This window comes from Salmo salar, chromosome ssa28 (genome assembly GCF_905237065.1).
Source record: "Salmo salar chromosome ssa28, Ssal_v3.1, whole genome shotgun sequence".
Lineage (NCBI taxonomy): Eukaryota > Metazoa > Chordata > Actinopteri > Salmoniformes > Salmonidae > Salmo > Salmo salar.
Window position 1 is genome coordinate 22,617,025 of NC_059469.1, and position 23,746 is coordinate 22,640,770.

The 23,746-nt window shown below is 44.2% G+C and overlaps 1 protein-coding gene across 1 annotated transcript in view; it reads right to left on the bottom strand.

Moving 5' to 3' along the window:
- itga9 (integrin, alpha 9) overlaps nucleotides 1-23,746 on the bottom strand; it is a 135,460-nt gene that overhangs the window by 80,917 nt on the left and 30,797 nt on the right. The window contains 7 exon segments of the mRNA XM_014180007.2: nucleotides 2,585-2,675; nucleotides 4,560-4,654; nucleotides 16,381-16,486; nucleotides 17,558-17,695; nucleotides 20,165-20,227; nucleotides 20,370-20,455; nucleotides 20,872-21,001. Of these exon segments, the coding sequence (XP_014035482.1) occupies nucleotides 2,585-2,675; nucleotides 4,560-4,654; nucleotides 16,381-16,486; nucleotides 17,558-17,695; nucleotides 20,165-20,227; nucleotides 20,370-20,455; nucleotides 20,872-21,001 (709 nt within the window).

A 23,746-nucleotide genomic window follows, 5' to 3' on the forward strand; every position in this document is an offset into this window, starting at 1 on the left:
CGTACATCATTAACCCTGAACCTAGTGGAGCTGTAGGCTCTAAGTGTTTCATTAACCCTGAACCTAGTGGAGCTGTAGGCCCTACGTACATCATTAACCCTGAACCTAGTGGAGCTGTAGGCCCTACGTACATCATTAACCCTGAACCAAGTGGAGCTGTAGGCCCTACGTACATCATTAACCCTGAACCTAGTGGAGCTGTAGGCCCTACGTACATCATTAACCCTGAACCTAGTGGAGCTGTAGGCCCTACGTACATCATTAACCCTGAACCTAGTGGAGCTGTAGGCCCTACGTACATCATTAACCCTGAACCTAGTGGAGCTGTAGGCCCTACGTACATCATTAACCCTGAACCTAGTGGAGCTGTAGGCCCTACGTACATCATTAACCCTGAACCTAGTGGAGCTGTAGGCCCTACGTACATCATTAACCCTGAACCTAGTGGAGCTGTAGGCCCTACGTACATCATTAACCCTGAACCTAGTGGAGCTGTAGGCCCTACGTGCATCATTAACCCTGAACCTAGTGGAGCTGTAGGCCCTACGTACATCATTAACCCTGAACCTAGTGGAGCTGTAGGCCCTACGTACATCATTAACCCTGAACCTAGTGGAGCTGTAGGCCCTACGTACATCATTAACCCTGAACCTAGTGGAGCTGTAGGCCCCCCGCACATCATTAACCCTGAACCTAGTGGAGCTGTAGGCCCTACGACATCATTAACCCTGAACCTAGTGGAGCTGTAGGCCCTACGTACATCATTAACCCTGAACCTAGTGGAGCTGTAGGCCCTACGTACATCATTAACCCTGAACCTAGTGGAGCTGTAGGCCCTACGTACATCATTAACCCTGAACCTAGTGGAGCTGTAGGCCCTACGTACATCATTAACCCTGAACCTAGTGGAGCTGTAGGCCCTACGTACATCATTAACCCTGAACCTAGTGGAGCTGTAGGCCCTACGTACATCATTAACCCTGAACCTAGTGGAGCTGTAGGCCCTACGTACATCATTAACCCTGAACCTAGTGGAGCTGTAGGCCCTACGTACATCATTAACCCTGAACCTAGTGGAGCTGTAGGCCCTACGTACATCATTAACCCTGAACCTAGTGGAGCTGTAGGCCCTACGTACATCATTAACCCTGAACCTAGTGGAGCTGTAGGCCCTACGTACATCATTAACCCTGAACCTAGTGGAGCTGTAGGCCCTACGTACATCATTAACCCTGAACCAAGTGGAGCTGTAGGCCCTACGTACATCATTAACCCTGAACCTAGTGGAGCTGTAGGCTCTAAGTGTTTCATTAACCCTGAACCTAGTGGAGCTGTAGGCCCTACGTACATCATTAACCCTGAACCTAGTGGAGCTGTAGGCCCTACGTACATCATTAACCCTGAACCTAGTGGAGCTGTAGGCCCTACGTACATCATTAACCCTGAACCTAGTGGAGCTGTAGGCCCTACGTACATCATTAACCCTGAACCTAGTGGAGCTGTAGGCTCTAAGTGTTTCATTAACCCTGAACCTAGTGGAGCTGTAGGCCCTACGTACATCATTAACCCTGAACCAAGTGGAGCTGTAGGCCCTACGTACATCATTAACCCTGAACCTAGTGGAGCTGTAGGCCCTACGTACATCATTAACCCTGAACCTAGTGGAGCTGTAGGCCCTACGTACATCATTAACCCTGAACCTAGTGGAGCTGTAGGCCCTACGTACATCATTAACCCTGAACCTAGTGGAGCTGTAGGCCCTACGTACATCATTAACCCTGAACCAAGTGGAGCTGTAGGCCCTACGTACATCATTAACCCTGAACCTAGTGGAGCTGTAGGCCCTACGTACATCATTAACCCTGAACCTAGTGGAGCTGTAGGCCCTACGTACATCATTAACCCTGAACCAAGTGGAGCTGTAGGCCCTACGTACATCATTAACCCTGAACCTAGTGGAGCTGTAGGCCCTACGTACATCATTAACCCTGAACCTAGTGGAGCTGTAGGCCCTACGTACATCATTAACCCTGAACCTAGTGGAGCTGTAGGCCCTACGTACATCATTAACCCTGAACCTAGTGGAGCTGTAGGCCCTACGTACATCATTAACCCTGAACCTAGTGGAGCTGTAGGCCCTACGTACATCATTAACCCTGAACCTAGTGGAGCTGTAGGCCCTACGTACATCATTAACCCTGAACCTAGTGGAGCTGTAGGCCCTACGTACATCATTAACCCTGAACCAAGTGGAGCTGTAGGCCCTACGTACATCATTAACCCTGAACCTAGTGGAGCTGTAGGCCCTACGTACATCATTAACCCTGAACCTAGTGTTGGCTAGTGGAGCTGTAGGCCCTACGTACATCATTAACCCTGAACCTAGTGTTGGCTATGTTGTATCATCTGTTTTGTACTGTACAAAGGAAAAACCTGCACTCCCTGAGATATTATTTAGGTTAATCTTTTTAAGAATGTTTTTTTTTTTTTTTAACAGTGTATCCCTGTTTTTGTTACTACAAACTTTTGAGTTGAGCACGCCAATTCTTCATTCTATGTATTGTACTGTATATTGTGACAGTACCTAGATATCCATTGCCGTCCATGTCCACATTGCCAGATATTGATTGGCCGAACATCTGGAGGGCGGGGTTTACACTTCGTCCAGACAGCCTCTGCAATGAATTATATAAAACGTGAGATAGAACACACACACACAAATGCACGCAAGTACACACACACACACACACACACACACACACACACACACACACACACACACACACACACACACACACACACACACACACACACACACACACACACACACACACACACACACACACACACACACACACACACACACACACACACAGACCTGTCAGACCAACACTAGCCAACACATTACTGTAGCAGGAGGGATCAGCATCACACTGTCTCACAACAGTCAAGCATGTTTTTGCTACCGCTACTAAAACAGACCACTGTGTCTGTAACTGCTACCACTGAGACCACTGTGTATGTTACTGCTACCACTGAGACCACTGTGTCTGTTACTGCTACCACTGAGACCACTGTGTCTGTTACTGCTACCACTGAGACCACTGTGTCTGTTACTGCTACCACTGAGACCACTGTGTCTGTAACTGCTACCACTGACACCACTGTGTCTGTAACTGCTACCACTGACACCACTGTGTCTGTAACTGCTACCACTGAGACCACTGCTACCACTGAGACCACTGCTACCACTGAGACCACTGTGTCTGTTACTGCTACCACTGAGACCACTGTGTCTGTTACTGCTACCACTGAGACCACTGTGTCCCATTTGAAACACAGTCACAGTAGTCCTTCATTTCTATTTACTGATAGATACCATAACAGACCACTGTGTCTGTTACTGCTACTATAACAGACCACTGTCTGAGCTTTAATCTACCAACAACACTGAGCAAGGCTATGGTTTGAGAGGGAAGTGGACTTTTACATTTCACCTCATCCTGTATCTCTCAGTAAATAGAAATGAAGAACTACTGTGACTGTTTCAAATGGGACCCTATGCAGTGCACTACTTTTGACCTGGGACCTATTGGCTCTGGTGAAAATTAGTGCACTATATATGGGTGCCATTTGGGACTCAAACTCTATAATATTGTTTCATGGGGCTAATATCCATTGTGGGGATCTTTTGTTCTGGCTTCCAAGCTAATGAAAACACACTCCTGTGTGTGTGTGTGTGTGTGTGTGTGTGTGTGTGTGTGTGTGTGTGTGTGTGTGTGTGTGTGTGTGTGTGTGTGTGTGTGTGTTCGTATTAGATGAGTGGAAAATCTCTTCCCAGGATAACATTACCACCTGGGTCTTTATGACACGTTAGTCAGAGGATGCTTCCCAAATGGAACCCTATTCCCTATTTAGTGCACATAGGGCTCTGGTCAAAAACATTGCACTATAGGGAATAGGGTGTCATTTGAGATGCAGACAGAGAGTAATAGTGCTGCTGTGTCAACACAGATGGAGCTGTGATGTTATCCTTGTTGCTAACACAATGCAGTGTGTGTGTGTTTGGTTTCACTATCCTTGTGGGGACCAGAAGTCCTCACAAGGATAGTAAAACAAGGAATATTCAGAACATTTTGCCGCTCCCCACAAGAGAAAATACTATTTTAGGTTTAAGGGTTAGGTTTAAAAGTTAGGGTTAGGATTAAGGTTAGGGGTTTAGGGTTAGGATTAGGGTTAGTGGTTTAGAGTTAGGATTAGGGTTAGTGGTTTGGGGTTAACGGTTAGGGGTTAGGGAAAATAGGATTGCGAATGGGAATCAATTGTTTGTAAAACAAACGTGTGTGTGTGTGTGGACTAAACTAGAACAGATGAAGATAATTATATTTTATGTTGTTGGTCTCAAACACAGGGGACATAATGTCTCAATTGGCTGAAGATGAATTGTCTCTTGACTTTCTAATATCTCTTCCTCCAAAAGAGCCTATGGTGGTGGCATATTATCTACCCAAGACTTGTGTTGATTACTTGTTGTGTCTAACCATTGAAAGTGTCTTTACCATAGAATATTTGTTGACGATTCCTGTGGCATCGCCATGGTAAATGTAGACTGCTCCACCGTAGTCATCCTCTTTGGGTGCTCCTATGGCCACATCTAGAGAGAGATGGGGAGAGAGAGAGAGAGAATAGGACAGAGGCAGAGAGACAAAGACATGCACACAGAGAGAAAGAGTTCGGTATTACTCATCTACATAAAATTAACAAGAAAGTTAAGAACCAACAAGACTGGATTCCAACTGCCATTCAAGAAGTTGCTTTGTGTGTGTCAGGACCATAGAAATAGAATGAATAGAAACAGCGACGTCATGCAACCTAAAAACCTGAGGGGGCACAAAGTATGTGAGGATCACTGGGGGGTGACCTGAATGGGTTAGGCACCCCATCCGTAAGTTGGAGAATTTTGCATTTTTCAAACACCTGAAACAGCTTTTTCCTGCAATCTATAGCCATAATCATTACATGTAATTCATATCTGAGCATACCTCTTGAGCGGTCAACTCTTCACCATATGATTTTCACTGTACCCTGCAATCACACCTGCAACCCTGTACGTGAACATTAAACACTGTGCGGTTCTTTTTTAAAGAAACTAAATATGCTTCTCTGCTAAAAGATTGAAAGGAATGTGAGTCTTATTCAGTACATTTAGCTTCTCTAAAGTCTACCAACCCAGCAGGCATGCCAGCTAAGATAGTTAGACAAGCTAGCTACTCTAACTTGATTGATAGCCTGAAATAGCTTCTTACTAACTACACAGAACAAAAATATAAACGCAACATGCAACAATTTTAAAGATTTTACTGAGTTACAGTTCATATATGGAAATCAGTCAATTGAAATAAAGGCTCTAATCTATGGATTTCACATGACTGGGAATACAGATATGCATCTGTTGGTCACAGATACACTATATATACAAAAGTATGTGGACACCCCTTCAAATTAGTGGATTCTGCTATTTCAGCCATACCCGCTGCTGACTGATGTATAAAATCTTGCAAACAGCCATGCAATCTCCATAGACAAACATTGGTAGCAGAATGGCCTTGCTGAAGAGCTCAGTGACTTTCAATGTGGCACTGTCATAGGATGCCGCCTTTCCAACAAGTCAGTTAGTAAAATGTCTGCCCTGCTAGAGCTGCCCCGGTCAACTATATGTGCTGTTATTGTGAAGTGGAAATGTCTAGGAGCAACAACGGCTCAGCCGCGAAGTGGTAGTCCACACAAGCTCACAGAATGGGACCACCGAGTGCTGATTTGCGTAGCACGTAAAATCAACTGTCCTTGGTTGCAACACTCACTCCTGAGTTCCAAACAGCAACGTCTGTACAAAAACTGTTCTTCGGGAGCTTCATGAAATGGGTGTACATGGCCGAGAAGCCGCACACAAGCCTAAGATCACCATGCGCAATGCCAAGCATCGGCTGGAGTGGTGTAAAGCCCGTCGCCATTGGACTCTAGAGCAGTGGAAACGCGTTTCCTGGAGTGATGAATCACGCTTCCCCATCTGGGGAATCTGGGTTTGCCCCAATGCATAGTACCAACTGTAAGGTTTGGTGGACGAATCTGGGTTTGCCCCAATGCATAGTACCAACTGTAAGGTTTGGTGGAGGAGGAATAATTGTCTGGGGCTGTTTTTCATGGTTCGAGCTAGGCCCCTTATTTCCAGTGTTGGGAAATATTAAAGCTACAGCATACAATGACATTCTAGACAATTCTGTGCTTCCAACTTTGTGGAAACAGTTTGGGGATGGACCAAAGGGAGGTTCATACAGAAATGGTTTGTCGAGATCGGTGTGGAAGAACTTGACTGGCCTGCACAGTGCCCTGACCTCAACCCCAACGAACACCTATGGGATGAATTGGAACACTGACTACAAGCCAGGTCTAATCACCCAACATCAGTGCCCGACCTCACTAATGCTCGTGGCTGAATGGAACCAAGTCTCCAAAGCAATGTTCCAACATCTAGTAGAAAGCCTTCCCAGAAGAGTGGAGGCTGTTATAGCAGCAAAGAGGGGACCAACTCCATATTAATGCCCATGATTTTAGAATGAGATGTTCGACAAGTAGGTGTCCACATACTTTTGGTCATGTAGCGTACCTTAAAAAAAAATGGAGGTGTGGATCAGAAAAACAGTCAGTATCTGGTGTGACCTCCATTTGCCTCATGCAGCACGACACATCTCCTTCGCATAAAGTTGATCAGGCTGTTTATTCTGGCCTGTGGAATGTTGTCCCACTCCTCAGCAAGAATGGTAGCGATACTCTGAATGATCGACTATGAAAAGCCAACTGACATTTACTCCTGAGGTCCTGACCTGTTGCACCCTCGACAACCACTGTGATTATTATTATTTGACCCTGCTGGTCATCTATGAACATTTGAACATCTTGGCCATGTTCTATTATAATCTCCACCCGGCACAGCCAGACGAGGACTGGCCACCCCTCATAGTCTGGTTCCTCCATAGCTTTATTCCTAGGTTCCGGCCTTTCTAGGGAGTTTTTCCTAGTCACCGTGCTTCTACATCTACATTGCTTGCTGTTTGGGGTTTTAGGCTGGGTTTCCGTACAGCACTTTGTAACATCAGCTGATGTAAGAAGGGCTTTAGAAATACATTTGATTGATTGATTGATTTATGTCTGTTGCTGGATATTGGCGGGAACTGGAACACGCTGTCGTACACGTTGATCCAGAGCATCGCAAACATGCTAAATGTATCCAGGTCTGGTGAGAACTGGGACATTTTCAGCTTCCAGGAATTGTGAACAGATCTTTGCGACAAGGGGCTGTGCATTATCATGTTGAAACATGAGATGATGGCGGCGGAGGAATGGCATGACAATGGGCCTCAGGATCTCGTCATGGGATCTCTGTGCATTCAAATTGTTATCGATAAAATGCAATTGTTCGTTGTCCATAACTTATAACCCCACTGCCACACACATAGTCATACACGCTGTCTGCCATCTGCCCGATACAGTTGAAACCGGGATTAATCTGTGAAAAGCACACTTCTCCAGCATGCCAGTGGCCATCGAAGGTGAGCATTTTCCCACTGAAGTCAGTTACGATGCCAAACTGCAGTCAGGTCAAACTCTGGTGAGGACAACGAGCACGCAGATCAGCTTCCCTGAGACGCTTCCTGACAGTTTGTGCAGAAAGTCTTCGGTTGTGCAAACCCACAGTTTCATCAGCTGTCTGGGTGGCTGGTCTCAGTCCCTCAGGTGAAGAAACCAGATGTGGAGGTCCTGGGCTGGTGTGATAGATAACACGTGGTCTGCAGTTGTGAAGCAGGTTGGACGTACTGCCAAATTCTCTAAAACGATGTTGGAGGTGGCTTATGGTAGAGAAATGAAATTCTCTGGCAACAGCTCTGAAGGACATTCCTGCAGTCAGCATGCCAATTACACGCTCCCTACATCTTGAGACATCTGTAGCATTGTGTTGTGTGACAAAACTGCACATTTTAGAGTATTACGATGGCGCCGGAGGAGAGGTCTGCCGTCTTTCCGGCTCTTAACCAACCATGCTATATTGTTAGTTTTTTTCGCGTTGTTCATAACTTGATTTGTACATAATGTTGCTGCTACCATCTCTTATGACTGAAAAGAGCTTCTGGACATCAGAACTGCGATTGCTCACCTCAAACTGGACAAAGAGTTCTTATTCAATGAGTTGGACGGGAGGGATATACTACAACAGACACCCGACCAGGCCCCGATCCCCGTGATTTGCTGGAGAAGGAAACTGAGATTTCGTGGAAAAAGATCAGGGTGCCTTGTGAGGATCAGGTGACGAGTGGCTAATCTGACTTGCCTTCCGTCCTGCTAGCTAATGTTCAATCGCTGGAAAATAAATGGTACGAGCTGAAAGCACATATATCTTACCAATGGTACATTAAAAACTGTAATATCTTATGTTTCACCAAGTCATGGCTGAACGATGACATTAAGAACATAAAGCTTGCGAGTTATACACTCCATCGGCAGGACAGAACAGCAGCCTCTGGTAAGACACGGGGTGGGGGCCTATGCATATACAGTTGAAGTCGGAAGTTTACATACACTTAGGTTCGAGTCATTAAAACTCGTTTTTCAACCACTCCACAAATTTCTTGTTAACAAACTATAGTTTTGGCAAGTCAGTTAGGACATCTACTTTGTGCATGACACAAGTAATTTTCCCAACAATTGTTTACAGACAGATTATTTCACTTGTAATTCACTGTATCACAATTCCAGTGGGTCATTAGTTAACATACACTAAGTTGACTGTGCCTTTAAACAGCTTGGACAATTCCAGAAAAGGATGTCATGGCTTTAGAAGCTTCTGATTGGCTAATTGACATAATTTGCGTCAATTGGAAGTGTACCTGTGGATGTATTTCAAGGCCTACCTTCAAACTCAGTGCCTCTTTGCTTGACATCATGGGAAAATCTAAAGAAATCTGCCAAGACCTCAGAAAAACAATTGTAGACCTCCACAAGTATAGTTTACTTTACTTGCTCCTTGGGAGCAATTTCCAAACGCCTGAAGGTACCACATTCATCTGTACAAACAATAGTGCGCAAGTATAAACACCATGGGACCACGCAGCCGTCATACCGCTCAGTAAGGAGACGCGTTCTGTCTCCTAGAGATGAACGTACTTTGGTGTGAAAAGTGCAAATCAATTCCAGAACAGCAGCAAAGGACCTTGTGAAGATGCTGGAGGAAACAGGTACAAAAGGATCTATATCCACAGTAAAACGAGTCCTATATCGACATAGCCTGAAAGGCCGCTCAGCAAGGAAGAAGCCACTGCCCCAAAACTGCAATAAAAAAGCCAGACTACAGTTTGCAACTGCACATGGGGACAAAGATCGTACTTTTGGAGAAATGTCCTCTGGTCTGATGAAACAAAATTAGAACTGTTTGGCCATAATGACCATTGTTATGTTTGGAGGAAAAAGGGGGAGGCTTGCAAGCCAAATAACACCATCCCAACCGTGAAGCACGGGGGTGGCAGCATCATGTTGTGGGGGTGCTTTGCTGCAGGAGGGACTGGTGCACTTCACAAAATAGATGGCATCATGAGGATGGAAATTTATGTGGATATATTGAAGCAACATCTCAAGACATCAGTCAGGAAGTTAAAGCTTGGTCGCAAATGGGTCTTCCAATGGACAATGACCCCAAGCATACTCCCAAAGTTGTGGCAAAATGGCTTAAGGACAACAAAGTTAAGGTATGGAGTGGCCATCACAAACACCTGACCTCAATCCCATAGAAAATTGGTGGGCAGAACTGAAAAAGCGTGTGCGAGCAAGGAGGCCTACAAACCTGACTCAGTTACACCAGCTCTGTCAGGAGGAATGGGCCAAAATTCACCCAACTTATTGTGGGAAGCTTGTGGAAGGCTACCCGAAACGTTTGACCCAAGTTAAACAATTTAAAGGCAATGATACCAAATACTAATTGAGCGCATGTAAACTTCTGACCCACTGGGAATGTGATCAAATAAATAAAAAGTGAAATAAATCATTCTCTCTTCTATTGTTCTGACATTTCACATTCTTAAAATAAAGTGGTGATCCTAACTGACTCAAGACAGGGCATTTGTACTAGGATTAAATGTCAGGAATTGTGAAAAATTGAGTTTAAATGTACTTGGCTAAGGTGTATGTAAACTTCCGACTTCAACTGTATGTGAAGAACAGCTGGTCCACGACATCTAAGGAAGTCTCAAGGTTTTGCTCGCTTGAGGTGGAGTATGTCATGATAAGCTGTAGACCACACTATCTACCTAGAGAGTTTTCATCTGTATTTTTCGAAGCGGTCTACATACCACCACAGACCGATGCTGGCACTAAAACCGCGCTCAATGAGCTGTATACCGCCATAAGCAAACAGGAAAACGCTCATCCAGAGCCGGTACTCCTAGTGGCTGGGACTTTAATGCAGGGAAACTTAAATCAGTTTTACCTAATTTCTATCAGCATGTTACATATGCAACCAGAGGGGAAAAAAATCTAGACCACCTTTACTCCACACACAGAGACGTCTACAAAGCTCTCCCTCGCCCTCCATTTGGCAAATCTGTCCATAAATCTATCCTCCTGATTCCTGCTTACAAGCCAAAATTAAAGCAGGAAGCACCAGTGACTCGGTCTATAAAAAAGTTGCCGGATGAAGCAGATGCTAAACTACAGGACTGCTTAGCTAGCACAGACTCGAATATGTTCCAGGATTCTTCCGATGGCATTGAGGAGTACACCACATCAGTCACTGGCTTTATCAATAAGTGCATCGAGGACGTCATCCCCACAGTGACTACGTATATACCCCAACCAGAACCCATGGATTACAGGCAACATTCGCACTGAGCTGCCGCTTTCAAGGAGCGGGACTCTAACCCGGAGGCTTATAAGAAATCCCGCTATGCCCTACGATGAACCATCAAATAGGCAAAGCGCCAATACATGACTAAGATCGAATCGTACTTCACCTTCTCCGACACTCATCGGATGTGGCAGGGCTTGCAAACTATTAGAGACTACAAAGGGAAGCACAGCCGAGAGCTGCCCAGCCTACCAGACGAGCTAAATAACTTCTATGCTCGCTTCAAGGCAAGTACCACTTCAACATGCATGAGAGCGTCAGCTGTTCTGGACGACTGAGTGATCACGCTCTCCGCAGCCAATGTGAGTAAGACCTTCAAACAGGTCAACATTCACAAGGCCGCAGGGCCAGATGGATTACCAGGATGTGTACTCCGAGCATACACTGACCAACTGGCAAGTGTCTTCACTGACATTTTCAACCTCTCCCTGTCTGAGTCTGTAATACCAACATGTTTCAAGCAGACCACCATAGTCCCTGTGGCCAAAAACACTAAGGTAACCTGCCTAAATGATTACCGACCCGTAGCACTCACCTCTGTAGCCATGAAATGCTTTGACAGGCTGGTCATGGCTCACATCAACACCATTATCCCAGAAACCCTAGACCAGTGGTTCCCACATTTTTTATAGTCCCATACCCCTTCAAACATTCAACCTCCAGCTGCGTACCCCCTCCAGCACCAGGGTCAGCACACTCTCAGATGTAGTTTTTTTGCCATTATTGTAAGCCTGCCACACATACTATACAATACAATACATTTATTAAACATAAGAATGAGTGTGAGTTTTTGTCACATCCCGGATCGTGGGAAGTGACAAAGAGCTCTTATAGGACCAGGGCACAAATATTAATATAATAATAATCAATCATTTTGCTCTTTATTTAGCCATCTTACACATAAAACTTTATTTATTAATCGAAAACTGTGAATATCTCACCACAGGTTAATGAGAAGGGTGTGCTTGAAAGGATGCACATAACTTTGAAATGTTGGGTGTGTTGGAGAGTCTCAGTCTTAAATAATTTTCCACACACAGTCTGTGCCTGTATTTGTTTTTATGCTAGTGAGGGCCGAGAATCCACTCTTACATAGGTACGTGGTTGCAAAGGGAATCAGTGTCTTAACAGCGCAATTTGCCAAGGCAGGACACTCTGAGCACAGCCCTATCCAGAAATCTGGAAGTGGCTTCTGATTTCTTTTTTAATTCACAGAACCGCTTGTTGCGATTTCGATGAGGGTCTCTTGTTCAGATATCGGTAAGTGGACTGGAGGCAGGGTATGAAAGGGATAACGAATCCAGTTGTTTGTGTCAACCGTTTCGGGAAAGTACCTGCGTAATTGCGTAGCCAACTCACTAAGGTGCTTCGCTATATCACATTTGAAATTGTCCGTAAGCTTGAGTTTATTTGCACACAACAAACCATACAATGATGGAAAGACCTGTGCGTTGTCCCTGTTTACGCAGACAGAGAAGAGCTCCAACTTCTTAATCATAGCCTCAATTTTGTCCCGCACATTGAATATAGTTGCGGAGAGTCCCTGTAATCCTAGATTCAGATCATTCCGGCGAGAAAAAAACATCACCCAGATAGGCCAGTCGTGTGAGAAACTTGTCATCATGCAAGCGGTCAGACAAGTGAAAATGATGGTCAGTAAAGAAAACTTTAAGCTCGTCTCTCAATTTAAAAAAAACGTGTCAATACTTTCCCCCTTGATAATCAGCACATTTCTGTATGTTGTAAAAGCCTAACATGGTCGCTGCCCATATATTGCATAGTGCAGAAAATACACGAGAGTTCAGGTGTCTTGTTTTAACAAAGTTAACAATTTTCACTGTAGTGTCCAAAACGTCTTTCAAGCTGGCAGGCAGTCCCTTGGCAACAAGAGCCTCTCGGAAGATGCTGCAGTGTACCCAAGTGGCGTTGGGAACAACTGCTTGCATGTGCATGACCACTACACTATGTCTCCCTGTCATGGCTTTTGCGCCATCAGTACGAATACCAACATGAGCAGCAGCTACATTTGGCTTCATTTGTGCAATTACCACGAAAGAGTAACGGTTAATGTGATTGGATGTTAATTACCTGTATTTGACATCGTGTTGTTATTTCGCTGAACACTAACTAGATGGCTTAATTTTATTTTTGGTAGTGAAACGAGGCTACTCAGGCGAGAGAAAAAAACTCACCCAAATGTATAGCCCCATTACAAAATCTAAATGAACTGTTTGAAAATGTGAAGAAGAATGAAAAGTTAAAAAAAAAAAAAATTAAAATGTAAAATGTGAATCACATTTTTATTTGGCCTACCCCCGACGGCATTGCGCATACCCCAGGGGGTATTCAGTTTGGGAATACCTGCCCAAGACCCACTCCAATTTGCATACTGCACCAACAGATCCACAGATGATGCAATCTCTATGCACTCCACACTTCCCTTTCACACCTGGACAAAAGGAACACCTATGTGAGAATGCTATTCATTGACTACAGCTCAGCGTTCAACACCATAGTGCCCTCAAAGCTCATCACTAAGCTAAGGACCCTGGGACTAAACACCTCACTCTGCAACTCGATCCTGGACTTCCTGATGGGCCACTCCCGGGTGGTAAGGGTAGGTAACAACACATCCGCCACGCTGATCCTCAACACGGGGGCCCCTCAGGGGTGCGTGCTCAGCCCCCTCCTGTACTCCCTGTTTACTCACTCCTCCTATAGGGAGGAGATCAGAGACCTGGAGACTGAAAAGAGTTGGCATGGGTCCTCAGATCCTCAAAAGGTTTTACAGCTACACCATCGAGAGCATCCTGACGGGTTGCATCACTGCCTGGTATGGCAACTGCTCGGCCTCCGACCGCAAGGCACTATAGAGGGTAGTGCTTACGGCCCAGTACATCACCGGGGCCAAGCTTCCTGCCATGCAAGACCTCTATACCTGGCGGTGTCAGAGGAAGGCCCTAAAAATTGTCAAGACTCCAGCCACCCTAGTCATAGCCCCCTCCACCACCCCGCACATTGACTCTGTACCGGTACCCCCAGTAAATAGCCCCGCTATTGTTATTTACTGCTGCTTTTTAATTATTTGTTATTCTTATCTCTTACTTTTTTTGTTGGTATTTTATTAAAACTGCATTGTTGGTTAAGAGCTTGTAAGTAAGCATTTCACTGAGGTCTACACCTGTTGTATTCGGCGCATGTGACAAATACAATTTGATTTTGCCTTTTATTGTCCCCAACACCTGTGTAATGATCATGCTGTTTAATCAGCTTCTTGATATACCAGGGATGCTTACGAACAGGGATGTAAACAAATTTGTGCATCAAATTTCAGAGAAATAAGCTTTTTGTGTGTATTGAACATTTCTGAGATCTTTTATTTCAGCTCATGAAACCAACACTACATGTTGCGTTCATATTTTTTGGTTACGTGTAGTTATGAGGTTGGGCTAGCTGGCTAGTCTGGGCTAGCTAAAGCCAACTTCATGAAATTCTTAAGTGGCTAGTAGTACAAAAAAATATATATAAAAAATGTATATATATTTTTTTTAAACAGGAGAAATCTGAAGGGGCACGTTCCCCTGTGCCGCCTATGGGCATGACACCTCTGAATATAACAGGCTTGGAAGCTCTAACTATGGCAATTTGACTGGTAAACTCATGGGTCCACTTGCATTGGCTGCCTGGTATTGTAATGCAATAATTTCCATGGTTATTTGGAGTGTTCTATCAACATTCTACATGGTAATGTAGAATGTTAATTCAAATGATTCTATCTTATGTGGCTCATTCAATGACATGTATTTTTTGTAATGTCAGTTGAGTTGACTCAACAAATCACAGCACAGATTGAAGGGTACACTTCCTGCTTTTAATTCCTGGCATGGGTACACTCAAAATGGCTGCCAGTCCACCCATTATGCCATCATTGACATGAATGGAGACGTCCATTCTATTCATTCTATTTCTATGGTCAGGACCCCTGGGTCTTTTTTCTTCTTGCAGGGCTGTGCTTCGGAAACATGTTGTTACAGTCTCTTAATAGACATTTAAGTGTTGTCAGTCCCCATAAACCCAGTGTGAAACTTCTGTAAGAGTGGAAACAGAACCATAAAACTGAAGGCAAAAGGATGAATATAAAATCTGCATCCCAAATGGGCCCTAGTCAAAAGTTGTACACTATGCAGGGAAGAGGGTGGCATTTGATGCGCAGACAACGTCCCTTAATCCCCCCTCGCAACCAAAGCTGGAAAATGCACTTTCCCCTTTTAAAACAAAAATAGTTCTTCAGTGATGATGCTATAGCATGCCTAAGAAAAAAGTGAACGTTTTAAAACAATCATAACATGGATAAGGAAATCTTCAAGGTTTATAATGTGGTTTAACAACATAGGCTACTAAGTACCTCATCCTGTTTCTCTTACATTGTCAAATGTGGGGAACTGTAAGCAGAAACCTACAGAATGTTATTCCAATTCTCTGAACATTGAATGTAAATGCTGGGTGTAAAACATGTTATTTATAACTAATTTCCTCTCTAAGCCTCATCTCAACAGTTGGAATCATATTGAACAATAAGTTATTTGTTTTTCCAGTCCCGCCCTCAAACTTCACACAATACTGCTAATGGGTACAATACCAGTGTTCTAACAGTAGATTCCTCATCAGATAATGAGAGAGAGTGGTACTGCTCTTCAGTCTACACACACCAAGAAAATCCTTCTTTAGACTATGTCAGTGTGCCAGGACAAATAGACTGTCTGTCTGTGTGTATCAGTGTGCAGCGTGTGTACGCTATGTCCGGGTGTGTGTTTGCGTCTGTGAGTGTGTGTGTGTGTGTGTGTCTGTGTACACACATGAGTGAAAGAGGGTTATGCTTACTGAATAATTGTTTTATTACTTTATTTAACTAGGCAAGTCAGTTAAGAACAAATTCTTATTTACAATGACGGCCTACACCGGCCAGTAAAGAAAACCCAGACGACTCTGGGCCAATTGTGCACCGCCCTATGGGACTCCCAATCACGGCCAGTTGTGATACAGCCTGGATTCGAACCAGGGTGTCTGTAGTGACGACTCAAGTACTGAGATGCAGTGCCTAAAACCGCTGTGCCACTTGGGAGCCCCATAGGGTAGCGCACAAGATCCCCCTCTCCACAAAATAATCAAAACAGAATGTCCCTGAGAGAAAAGCTTTTTGGGTTTTATAGCATACGTATTACAACCATCCAATGTTTGCTTATGTTACAATGTTTAACATTGTGGAAGAAAAACTAGGCTAGACCAATTCTCGTAAATCTAATATGTGTCATCCAGAAGTTTTGTATGTATACAACAATAGTGCTAAATAGTGGTTTGAGGAGGGTTAACATTTTCATATAAGCATACATTCTATACTTGAAAACACAGTGACTTAGTTGAGAGACACTTACCTTGGTACCCATCGTCATCGATGTCTCCGATTGCAGTGATGCACTCTCCGAAGTGTGCATTGTAGGCATCATCTCCATTTAAGAGTTCAGCCTGCTCCATCACCCCCTGCAAGTAGAGTCAAACGGGAATGGTTATGACGTGACACAACCCATTACTTTAAAGGGGAAGGGTTATGACGTGACACAACCCATTACTTTAAAAGGGAAGGGTTTTGACGTGACACAACCCTTTACTTTAAAGGAAAATGGTTATAACATGACACAATACATTACAGAGGAATGTTTAGGATGTGACACAACCTATTACATTAAAGGGGAATAGTTATGACGTGACACAACCCATTACAGGGGAAGGGTTATTGCGTAACACAAGCCATAACTTTAAAGGGGAATGGTTATTATGTGATATAGCCATTACTATAAAAGGGGAGCAGTTACGGCATGACACAACCCTTTACTTTAAAGTAGAATGGTTATAACTTACTACTAACTAAAATACATCCTGCTTTCTACTACGTTGAGGAACTTTATCGGCTATAGATGGCTGCTTTCCCCTTCCTTAAGTTACTTGACTTTCATTAAAAACTCAAACAACCAAACACACAGTAACAACCTCCAAGACGAGCTAGTTATAAGATGATAACTCAGAAATAGTACAGGATCAACCACAGACACCAATCTATACAAAGCTAAATAATCCTCACTGTTAAATCAAACATTCTTTCAGGTAATAACATTTTGTTAACCAAAAAGCTGGTCTGACATGGACAGATAAACACTCTATGGAGGTCATAATATACACTCAACTCATCCACCCCGACCAACCACCCTACTTTCATTTTTGCCTTCAGTAACCATCTGTCTTATGTAACCATACCAAACGTGACATATCATACTCATTTGAGTGGATTTACGTTTACATCTAGTCTATGAGACCAGGCTGTATAGGCAGCCATGTTTCTATATGGTGGGTTATATACAGGCTGACTGGAGGGCTAGAATATACTGTACATCTCCAATGCTTTTCACAAATCTCATTTAGAGAATTCCTAGTTGGAGGATTCTCTACCTGGTCACTCCCTTCCGAATATCCTACAACTTCTGGAAGATCTGGGACATTTCAGAAAGTTCACATAATTTTCCAACTCTATTCCCATCCAACCCAGATCCCACTCACATTGCCCTTGCTGAGGTAGACAGAGACCTGTCCCTCGTCCCGTAGCGTGCTGTGCATGGGCGCTCCAACCAGCAGGTCCGACAGGCCGTCCCGGTTCAGGTCAACTGCACACAATGAGGAGCCAAAGTAAGAGCCCATCTGGAAAATAACCAAGCACAGCCACAGAGCCACACAGACAGGTAGCATTGGGTCAGTGAAAATACATAATGCTGTGTTCATCTTGTGTATAATGTATAAAGATATACATGTAATCTATTCTATTCACACAATTTGGAGCCAAAGTAAGAGCCCATCTGGAAAATAACCAAGCACACCCAGAGCCACACACACAGACAGACACACCACTACAGCCACAGAGCCACACAGACAGACACACCACTACAGCCACAGAGCCACACAGACAGACACACCACTACAGCCACAGAGGCACACAGACAGACACACCACTACAGCCACAGAGGCACACAGACAGACACACCACTAAAGCCACAGAGCCACACAGACAGACACACCACTACAGCCACAGAGCCACACAGACAGACACACCACTACAGCCACACAGACAGACACACCACTACAGCCACAGAGGCACACAGACAGACACACCACTACAGCCACAGAGCCACACAGACAGACACACCACTACAGCCACAGAGGCACACAGACAGACACACCACTACAGCCACAGAGGCACACAGACAGACACACCACTACAGCCACAGAGCCACACAGACAGACACACCACTACAGCCACAGAGGCACACAGACAGACACACCACTAAAGCCACAGAGCCACACAGACAGACACACCACTACAGCCACAGAGCCACACAGACAGACACACCACTACAGCCACAGAGCCACACAGACAGACACACCACTACAGCCACAGAGGCACACAGACAGACACACCACTAAAGCCACAGAGGCACACAGACAGACACACCACTACAGCCACAGAGCCACACAGACAGACACACCACTACAGCCACAGAGGCACACAGACAGACACACCACTAAAGCCACAGAGCCACACAGACAGACACACCACTACAGCCACAGAGCCACACAGACAGACACACCACTACAGCCACAGAGCCACACAGACAGACACACCACTACAGCCACAGAGGCACACAGACAGACACACCACTAAAGCCACAGAGCCACACAGACAGACACACCACTACAGCCACAGAGCCACACAGACACACACCACTACAGCCACAGAGCCACACAGACAGACTCACCACTACAGCCACAGAGCCACACAGACAGACACACCTCTACAGCCACAGAGCCACACAGACACAACACTACAGCCACAGAGCCACACAGACAGACACAACACTAAAGCCACAGAGCCACACAGACAGACACACCACTACAGCCACAGAGCCACACAGACAGACACACCACTACAGCCACAGAGCCACACAGACAGACACACCACTACAGCCACAGAGGCACACAGACAGACACACCACTAAAGCCACAGAGCCACACAGACAGACACACCACTACAGCCACAGAGCCACACAGACAGACACACCACTACAGCCACAGAGCCACACAGACAGACTCACCACTACAGCCACAGAGCCACACAGACAGACACACCTCTACAGCCACAGAGCCACACAGACACAACACTACAGCCACAGAGCCACACAGACAGACACAACACTAAAGCCACAGAGCCACACAGACAGACACACCACTACAGCCACAGAGCCACACACACCCCTAGTCAGATCAGTCTTTTCATCGAAACATGATTGTTGATGTTAATCTAGTATAATGTATTTGTCATGTGAATTGTGTGTGTGTATTTATGTGTATATTTATTGTCTTAATTATTAGCCACAACTGAAGGTCCATCTAGGAAAAATATTATATCCTATTCTATTATATCTTATAATATTTGTATTCTATTCTGTTATACTCTACTCATTGCCAATGAGGACTGCTTTTCCGATTGCCCTCAAGATAGACAGACACTTCCTTTTTATTTTCATCATTCTCTCCCTCCACAATCTGACTGGATTTATTTTCCCTTTCATATCTCTACCAATATTAAAGGAACATTTACAAAACTTAGGGTCTTTATCTACAAAGATTTACTTATTATTTACTCTTAAAACCATGTGAATGGCCCTCCCTAGTTCATGGCCAGACTAGGGATGTGTCCCAAATGGCACCCCTTTCCTTATATAGTGCACTATTTTTGACCAGAGCCCAATGGGTGCAATTTGGGATGCAAGCCTAGAGCGCTCTAAACACTTTACATAAACCACGTAAACAGTGTGGTGCTTCTTAGAAAACCATTAACTAACAGTCTGCCATGCTTCACCTGCACCAGCTACAGTATGTGTACTCTACAACACATGGGGCATGGTTTCCCAGACCATGATTAAGTCTAGACTCTCCATTGAGCATGATCACTCAAGTGTAGGCCTATGTCATTTCTGATAACAAAGAATACTAACAGATGGTAGAAGTGAACAGTGATCACCACTGACACACTAAAGAAACAACATGTCACTGTCATGTAGTAATGGTTAAACAGCATAGTAGATAGCTGTGGTCCATATTTCAGACACATACCATTTTCCCTGAGGCTTGAAAGATCTTCACCAAAGACCCACCATCTATTCTGAAAATGTAAACCTGGAGGGAAAGGAGGATACAGTGTTAAAATACAGTGTTAACAAATCAGTGTTAGAATACAGTGTTAACAAATAAGTGTTAAAATATTCAATACAAAGATATGATACTCCTCCTAAAACAACCAATCAAATCCTGTACATACTTTTCCTCCTCCACTGTGTTGTGGAGCTCCTGCAGCCACATCTATGAAGTTAGGAGAGGAGAAATGTCCAGCAGTCACAGCATAGCCTAGAGAGACAGACAGAATCAGTCAGCCTTTACATTGAATAGTGGTTAGTCACAGCATAGCCTAGAGAGACAGACAGAATCAGTCAGCCTTTACATTGAATAGTGGTTAGTCACAGCTTAGCCTAGAGAGACAGACAGAATCAGTCAGAGTTGCCAATACAGTCAAATAAATGGAGGTACAGGTAGTCAACTATTTTACTCGTGCTCTTTGAGGGTCTACACCAGGTTAGTGTAGTGTAAAGAGTACTGTCATTTAAAAAGGGCTTTGTGAATACATTTGATTGATGATTTATCAATTGATTGGGCTATATATTTATTGATTGATTGATTAATCAACTGACTGAAAGACCGACTGACAGACAGATTGATCGATTGCATAAGTGATTAATCCATTAAATCAATCAAAGGAAACATACCTAGATAGCTGTATCTGTGTGAGTCGACTTCTTCTTTGTTGGGGTTGTAGAAGGTGCTGGAGGTCAGGTTGTAGACCTTGACTGTTCCTGTCCAGTAGTATGATCCTGGAGCTCCCATCACCACCAGCTCCTGAAATTGACCACACACCATACATCTTGCAACATTAAGCTGTGTTTACACAGCCACCCTAAGAACCCAAATCTGAATTTCTTTCTATATCGCCAATCTTTTTTTCCTGATTGTCCACACATAGTTTTACATGTGACCCATATCAGATTTGCGCATTCACACTGATGTAGCCTCTGAAGTAGCACACAGATGCAATGTTCATTTCCTGTCACTGTTCCTTTACATTTTGGAGTGGTTGTAATGGTAACAGTCATGTGCAATAAAGCCACTTCAGAGCTAAGAAATCTGATCTGAGCATCCAGACAGAAGTTGCATATGGAGGACCGGGTTTGGATAAGGATTTAGATCCACATAGGAGGTGGTATTAATCGGAAGTCCAAAAATCTGACTCCATGTGTTTTCTTTTTTTGCTGTTTACACATTAGGAAAAATATCCGATAGACAGTGGTGCAAAGTAATTAAGTAAAAATACTTTAAAGTACAACTTCAGTCATCACTTTACTATTTATATTTTTCACAAGTTTTACTGAATAACATTCCTAAAGAAAATTATGTAGTTTTTATCCATACATTTTCCATGACACACAAAAATCCCTGGTCTTTCCTACTGCCTCTGATCTGGCAGAAACACAAAACACAAATGCTTAATTTGTAAATTATGTCTGAATTTTGGTGTTCCCCTAAATATAGGTACATTTATAAAAAAAGAAAGAAAATTGTGTCACCTGGTTTGCTTAATAGAAGGAATTTGAAATTATTTATACCTTTACCTTTGATACTTAAGTATATTTTAGCAATTACATTTATTTTTGATACTTAAGTATATTTAAAACCAAATACTTTTAGACTTTTACTCAAGTAGTATTTTACTGGGTGACTTTCACTTTTACTTCAGCCATTTTCTATTAAGGTATCTTAACTTTTACTCAAGTATGACAATTGGGTACTTTTTCCACCATTGCCGATAGGTATCAGATATGCAAATAATTGACAAAAGATTTGAATTGGACTGACTGTGTAAACACAGCCTTAGAGATTTATTAGCCTTCTAACTCAGCAAAATAATACATATACCCAGGGGTGAAAGTAGATAAAATGTATTCCCAGTACGCATAACTGCGGGAAGTAGGGAGCTGAGGATGGTGCAGCACACCCTGAAAAATCATAATAAATAAACATATTAAATATATTCTCATAAAACTAGTGCACTGGGGCTTTACTAGTATTAGCAGACCAATATACTGTAGACATCTGTAGTGCAGGAAGATTATATTTATTTCAGCTTCTGAGCTTTGGCAAAAAAAGTTAGTTGTATAATTAAGAACAGTATCTTGCAAGATTCAATAGTTGGAATTGTAAGAGTTGTTGCCCTGTCCCTTTCTATGCGATTGCGCAAAGATGTCATGTCATCAAGGCAAAGGGTGGCTACTTTGAAGATTCTCAAATATAAAATATATACTGCTCAAAAAAATAAAGGGAACACTTAAACAACACATCCTAGATCTGAATGAAAGAAATAATCTTATTAAATACGTTTTTCTTTACATAGTTGAATGTGCTGACAACAAAAATCACACAACAATAATCAATGGAAATCCAATTTATCAACCCATGGAGGTCTGGATTTGGAGTCACACTCAAAATTAAAGTGGAAAACCACACTACAGGCTGATCCAACTTTGATGTAATGTCCTTAAAACAAGTCAAAATGAGGCTCAGTAGTGTGTGTGGCCTCCACGTGCCTGTATGACCTCCCTACAACGCCTGGGCATGCTCCTGATGAGGTGGCGGATGGTCTCCTGAGGGATCTCCTCCCAGACCTGGACTAAAGCATCCGCCAACTCCTGGACAGTCTGTGGTGCAACGTGGCGTTGGTGGATGGAGCGAGACATGATGTCCCAGATGTGCTCAATTGGATTCAGGTCTGGGGAACGGGCGGGCCAGTCCATAGCATCAATGCCTTCCTCTTGCAGGAACTGCTGACACACTCCAGCCACATGAGGTCTAGTATTGTCTTGCATTAGGAGGAACCCAGGGCCAACCGCACCAGCATATGGTCTCACAAGGGGTCTGAGGATCTCATCTTGGTACCTAATGGCAGTTAGGCTACCTCTGGCGAGCACATGGAGGGCTGTGCGGCCCCCCAAAGAAATGCCACCCCACACCATGACTGACCCAACGCCAAACCGGTCATGCTGGAGGATGTTGCAGGCAGCAGAACGTTCTCCACGGCGTCTCCAGACTCTGTCACGTCTGTCACGTGCTCAGTGTGAACCTGCTTTCATCTGTGAAGAGCACAGGGCGCCAGTGGCGAATTTGCCAATCTTGGTGTTCTCTGGCAAATGCCAAACGTCCTGCACGGTGTTGGGCTGTAAGCACAACCCCCACCTGTGGATGTCGGGCCCTCATACCACCCTCATGGAGTCTGTTTCTGACCGTTTGAGCAGACACATGCACATTTGTGGCCTGCTGGAGGTCATTTTGCAGGGCTCTGGCAGTGCTTCTCCTGCTCCTCCTTGCACAAAGGCGGAGGTAGCGGTCCTGCTGCTGGGTTGTTGCCCTCCTACGGCCTCCTCCACGTCTCCTGATGTACTGGCCTGTCTCCTGGTAGCGCCTCCATGCTCTGGACACTACGCTGACAGACACAGCAAACCTTCTTGCCACAGCTCGCATTGATGTGCCATCCTGGATGAGCTGCACTACCTGAGCCACTTGTGTGGGTTGTTGACTCCGTCTCATGCTACC